Source organism: Varroa jacobsoni, unplaced genomic scaffold (assembly GCF_002532875.2).
Source record: "Varroa jacobsoni isolate VJ856 unplaced genomic scaffold, vjacob_1.0 scaffold_949, whole genome shotgun sequence".
Lineage (NCBI taxonomy): Eukaryota > Metazoa > Arthropoda > Arachnida > Mesostigmata > Varroidae > Varroa > Varroa jacobsoni.
Window position 1 is genome coordinate 155,437 of NW_019213851.1, and position 6,003 is coordinate 161,439.

The following is a 6,003-nucleotide window of genomic DNA, read 5'->3' on the forward strand; positions in this document are numbered from 1 at the left end:
GGCTAAATTATGGGGTTATATATATATATATATACTGACCTGAGATGAAAAGATTATTAGTAATAGTGTATTTTTTAATTTCCTAAAACTGCACACTTCGAAAGAGTATATATCTATATACTCTTTTTCTTCTTATATAATTTCGAATGTTGGCAATGCTATTCATTGATAGATAGTCCTGTTTTGTAAACCTAATGAATAACGTTGCTAGAATTTGATCATGATGATAGAATGAACATGATGCTCATGGTACGTTGTTTCTGGTAGGTGCTTTCAATTTTATATACTTTGAAGACGTTTAACGAGTTGCGACCTACGACGCCGAAAAATAGTTTCTCACATAACCTATAAAACTGAACTGTAAACTGTTATAAATTCGAATAGAAAATGTACGTAGAAAAATTAATTACGAATGTATTGCATAAAATAATTATTAAATCCAAACACGTAAACAATTCTAGTATAGGACAAAGCAAGGCATTTTTTAGAAATCCGAATGTCTCTCAAGGCAGTTCCAATTAAAGGCAATTTAAATGAAACAATCCCATTAATCGAATTCATTTTAATCATGGGCGTGTATGTTCTCGTGCGATTGACTCGGAGGTGACGGTTATGTATAGCAGCTAAAAAAGTAGCACAGTAGGAATTCGCACCCATGAGACGTAGGTCAACATATCTTTCTGTTAATGGAGTTCTCTCTATAGTTACTTCACTCCGTTCACCGAATAGTACAGAATGATTTTTTGGTTCAGTAGAACGCTAGCAACGAACTAGCCAATATTGTCGCATGAGAGCGCCCAGGCGTGGTAAATTCGAGGACCACATCTGCTTCGACACATTCCGGTCTGATCCGTACTTCAGTCGGAGCTTAAAGCAGAGCACCAAGGGCACGGCCAGAAGGAGTAGTTCAGACTGTGTTCGCGCGGCTACAGTAGTATAGTATTTTATGGAGGAATTGTGTCTGGCTATTGCGTACGAGAAATCTGAAAAAGTGGCGGGTAAGGTAAGCGCGAAAGAAGCCAGACGGGCCGAGAACCCACGGCGGCGAATAAATATATCTAATACTCTCTAGCTAGAGCAACGAAAACTTCTTTTGATTTACCCGAAGACTACTTACTGTAAGTTCACCACAGGAATGAAGCAATTTGCAATTTACAAAATATTCGTGTGAAAATATTGTGATAGCAATCCGCAAATAGATGATTATAATTAAACTACAGGCTTAGATTATTTTAAGTAAAATGTCGCGTCTTTTCAATACATATATATATATATTTTAATTTGTTAACAACATAGTACTCAAACAATACACAGTGCTCTTCTTTATAGAACACATCTCAGAGTTTTTGAGTGAAGTTTTCGTCACTCGACAATTAATTCATCCTACTATAGAAAATGTCACTGCACTTGAGTCTAACCTGCAGTTAAGATGACACGTGACATCATAGAGATGAATCCCATGACAAAGGCCGCTACAGCTTGAAACTTCTTGTAATCCATTATGTTGTGTCAGTGTGTAGGGTATATCCTTGCGTTTGCTTGACAGTCGTCACCCACTCATCGCACTTACTTGTTGACTTTATCCGCGCTACATCCACGCTTCTGTCAATATTAAACAATTTAAAAAACTTCTCTGCTGTATCAGTGGTCACTGCACATTAAGTCACGTTAGTTGTCTGTTCAGAGAAGTTCACATTAACTAATCTCATTTATAAGCAAGCAAATAGCAGTATTCCAAGTAATGTTCACATGATAACTGATCACTTCCAAATTGATTGACGAAGCATACTAATTTTCAGTTGTACAGCGGGCAGATAGAAACCCCATTTCCTCTAACCGCGATTTGTTATTGTAGAAGCTCCCTGGATACGGGGCACTCTACAGTAGGTGACTCACTCCGGTCCTAGTCTGTCACGCTCTGAGGAAAAGCCAGATTCGCGCCCCTTAGTTCAGCCGTGCTCCGCTAGGGTCTCTGTCATCGCGACCATGTGCTCGCTTTATGCTAAATTCAACGAAAGACCGCTAAACAAGCCAACGCGGAAACGTTATTCTATCTATCTAGAGCGTCCTTGTGTTTTTTATTATCGGCAACGCCGTACCATTTTTGAAAAATCCTGTTTCATTCATGAATTCTGTGTTTACACATTCTAGCAGACGACGCCGAATAAACATTAAAGTGACATACATTGTGCTCCGCCGAGCCAAGAGCAACGACTTTACGTGTTAAGTGTTCATCGTCTCCTTTGAATTAGGTATTCTAATTTCTTCAATTAAGCTACCGTCAGAGTATGCTTACAAGTTTCCGCCGAGCGTTCACTCATCATAGAGTACAGCGGCTGTGTTCTCAGGTGAGCTTCCTCTTTGCAGCTTTGTCTCGTTTGGCAGTGCTCTGAGTACTGTTGGCTCATTTAGAGGAAGAATAGACAATCATAATTCTCTATAGCCACTGTTTGGTAGCTACTAATCTCAACTACTGGTAATATTGTAGGCAAACACTGATACAAAATCATATTATCTATCATAGCAGTTAAACGTTTAATTAAACGGGGCATTTTCTCAATCTATATAACCATATTGGATTTTATTGTTGGTTACCTTTCGTCCTGTTGTTTCTGTTTGTCGATACTATTGTTCCTCCACCGTCGGGTCGCGCCGTCAGCGCCAATCCTCATAGCTTAGCTGGCTAACGGGGAGGGCGTTATTTTAGGTAGGACTCCCAGCCGCGCCGGCTGCATCGGAGTTTCTCAAGAACGGAGTTGCGAGCACCTCGCGCCAGTTTACTGCCAGGGACGTCGCGAATTTCGCGGAGATAACCGGTGATCGTAACGCGATACATATTGATGTTCATGCTGCAAATGAGGTGGGATTTGATCGTTGTGTGGTTCATGGAGCATTGCTAAACGGCTTGGTCTCGGGACTCATAGCCAAGAGCCTTCCAAAGTGTGTTGTAATCGATCAAGATCTACACTTTCCACATGCGTTACTTATCGATGAACCCGTCACCGTATTTCTGGAGCTAATACAGCAGCGAAAAAGATTTGTGTCGGTAAAGTACACCTGTCGGGATTCATCACGACGTGTGGTTATGCACGGAGAGGCCAAAGTGGCGCTTACCGTAGAGAAAAAGACCGTTATACAAACAAACAATTCCTAGTGTTCTCTGTGCATTTTATTAAAGGGTTATTGTATGTATTTGTAATATGCGCAACTTGGCAAGCATCAAGTAAACTCAGTTGAACCTCCTCGCAACTTTTTATATACACTTGTACAAATAGTGATTCGAAGTTACATCGAGAAAATTGCGAACTCGAACAATGGGCGTTCAAAGCATCTACATAGTGAATAAATCAGGTGGTCTTATCTATCATTGGAACGCGGCTACCGCGGCCCTCGAAGTCGAGAAGACGTTTCGTTATCCTCTCGACATCAAGTTGGCCGCCAAGCGCGACATGAATAGGTGGCAGGTGACTTTCGGCGAACGAGATGGCATAAAGGTCGGTCATACTATTTTAGCTATCAACGGTGAACCTGCTGATGGCCTCAAGTTGAAGGATGGCCGCGATATAGGCGCAGTGCTTGAAAATCAAGCCAACTACCCGATTAGTATAAAGTTCGGCAAAATGCAGCCATCGTCCAATGAGCGCATGTTTTTTGCATCAACTTTTCACTCATTGTACGCAATCGCCTCACAACTCAGTCCTGAACATCGCTCATCAGGGATAGAAATTCTAGAAGCAGATTCATTCCGATTGTACTGCTATCAGACGGTCACCGGAATCAAGTTTATGGCCGTTACAGATCCACGACAAGCTAATGTTGAGGCTTTCTTAAAAAAGTTATTTGAGGTATACGCTGACTACGCTTTGAAAAACCCATTTTACGCTCTTGAACAGCCCATTCGTTGCGAACGGTTTGATGAACATCTCAAAAGCGCAGTAGAGAACATCGATCGACTGTAAATTTCTGCCGTTAACACTGAAAATGGGTACGTAAGGTTTTTTGCATGCATTTCATTTAGAACTAGGCGACGGTGGAGGATGTCTTGCCAACTCCATAGAACGATTAGCCATAATGTACTTATACTAAAATCGTCTTATAAAAACGATTTGGATAACATTAGACGAACTATTTATCTGTAACATGTATATTCTTCGGGGCGTTGTTGCTGCGCCCGTAGAAGTTCAATGAACTTTTCAAATCTGGTTATATAGATAATTCGAATTTATGAGTTGGTTTAACTTTAGAGAAAACAATTCGGGTCTACCAAGTAAACCTTCGAATAAGCATTATGTTTGCATGACAACAGCACAAAAAAGTGGATTGTTATAAAGTAGAGAGTATTTCTAGTTACTCTTAATTAATGAGTAAAATGAATAAAACGGATTCGAATATGCATTACAAACGGCCAAGAAAAATGTGGTACTAAAATTCGCATAGAAAGTCTTGACTGTTTGTTTGCGTGAAAAAGACTGTGCCAAGCATTGGACTTAATCCATAAAAATATGCAGAGGTTGAGATAATGTTTTTTTTCTCTTTTCTTTAATAGCCGCTGTCGGACAGAGTGATAGCGCACATGCAAAAAGGCCTTCCCAAAAAATTTCCACTTCCAGGAGTCAACAAAGTTGTACTCATATCGTCAGCCAAAGGAGGCGTCGGAAAGTCAACAACCGCAGGTGATTATTTTGTGTTTTACTTAATCAGTGGATACATAATTATAATTCATGCATTTACCAATTACAGGATATCTCTTTTTTGTTCCAAGAAATAGACTAATTTAGAGTTATCTAGTGGTCAATCCATTCGACCTACAAAAAAAAAACGAAAATTATTTCGAGTTACGGCGATGTTCTATTCAGCTTAGGGAGAGCGTCAAATTACCGCTAATTAGAACCACTGGTTTAATTAATCAGTTATACAGATTACGACAAAAAAGATTTTCAAATTTTTCCATTTTTAAAATTCTAAATTTCTACGGAACATATATCAGTTGTCTTTCACCGATGTATTTTGAATATAAATAATCCTCTTCACATTTTAAATTTACCTTTTCAAAGATTTCACGCGTCTTTTGATATTCAAGATTGACCGCATTGTGCGTTGTATGTGAATAATATTTGTATTGCAGTAAACCTCGCTATTAGTTGTGCAATATTAAATTATCGCGTCGGCCTGCTCGATGCAGACGTATTAGGGCCGTCAATCCCGCAGATGATGAATCTACGAGGGGAACCTGAGCTGAATAGCCGTAAGTAATGTGGAAGATGATCCGATTATGACTGTGGTGGGACGGTGTTCTCTGCCTTAACACGACTTTGTTGGAATAGAACCTTCTCTAATTTAGAAACAAGACGTTTTTTGCAATGTGGCTTTCATAATCTGCCAAAAGAGACAAAAACAGAAATAGTAAATACTTTACTTTGGTTTCAAAAATGTTTTTCATGCGTCGCCTTTTGCAAACTAATCCGAAATATGACCTCTCTCTTTTTAAGTTCCAACCGAGCTTCTGCTAATATTAATCGATCGAAAGCGAATCTTATTATCGGATATTAGCGAAACGTTGTATATTATATTAACAGATAAGGGTCTATTTAGTTCAGATAGCTGATAAATTCACATTCTGTGTAGATACTATTTTAAGGCGCTGGAATTATTGTTACATGTAAAAAGTATCTATGCTTCTTCCCTTAGAATAACCTTAAGAGTGGAATTAGTGTTAATGTTGACTATCATGTATTTATAAATGCTTTTTTGTGCTACGCGTAAAAGAGAACCAAATGTTGCCTCTGCGGAACTACAATGTTCGTGTAATGTCGATGGGCTTCTTGGTGAACGAGTCAGCTGCAATAACTTGGCGTGGTCTTATGGTTATGCAGGCAGTACAGCGACTTCTTCGGAACGTTAACTGGGGATCTGACGGCCTGGATGTCTTATTCGTAGATATGCCTCCGGGTAAGTAAAATGTAACTCCTTCAGCTTAATCAACCGAGTGCTTCACAATTGGTT

General features: G+C 39.5%; 3 protein-coding genes across 4 annotated transcripts in view; 2 read left to right on the top strand and 1 right to left on the bottom strand.

Moving 5' to 3' along the window:
* LOC111265255 (protein amalgam) overlaps positions 1-1,505 on the bottom strand; it is a 152,011-nt gene extending 150,506 nt beyond the window's left edge. For both annotated transcript variants that reach the window (XM_022841756.2, XM_022841757.2), the window contains exon 1: positions 1,419-1,505. In XM_022841756.2, coding sequence (XP_022697491.1) covers positions 1,419-1,500 — 82 coding nt within the window. In that variant the 5' untranslated portion in view covers positions 1,501-1,505. The remainder of the gene's footprint in view (positions 1-1,418) is intronic.
* A 703-nt stretch (positions 1,506-2,208) lies between these two features.
* The window catches only part of Nubpl (NUBP iron-sulfur cluster assembly factor, mitochondrial), a 6,908-nt gene continuing 3,113 nt past the window's right edge, over positions 2,209-6,003 (top strand). Inside the window, exons 1-4 of the mRNA XM_022841758.2 lie at positions 2,209-2,348; positions 4,547-4,673; positions 5,126-5,245; positions 5,767-5,949. Coding sequence (XP_022697493.1) covers positions 2,289-2,348; positions 4,547-4,673; positions 5,126-5,245; positions 5,767-5,949 — 490 coding nt within the window. The 5' untranslated portion in view covers positions 2,209-2,288. The remainder of the gene's footprint in view (positions 2,349-4,546; positions 4,674-5,125; positions 5,246-5,766; positions 5,950-6,003) is intronic.
* Positions 3,165-4,609, top strand: Trs23 (trafficking protein particle complex subunit 4-like protein Trs23). The gene is made up of 2 exons (XM_086970417.1): positions 3,165-3,985; positions 4,547-4,609. Exon 1 carries the CDS (start codon positions 3,315-3,317, stop codon positions 3,957-3,959), a length of 645 nt encoding a protein of 214 aa, XP_086826543.1. The 5' UTR covers positions 3,165-3,314; the 3' UTR covers positions 3,960-3,985; positions 4,547-4,609.

Bases quoted from the DNA above. Each gene is read 5' to 3' on its own strand.
- Trs23 (XM_086970417.1), top strand. From the start codon at position 3,315: ATGGGCGTTCAAAGCATCTACATAGTGAATAAATCAGGTGGTCTTATC.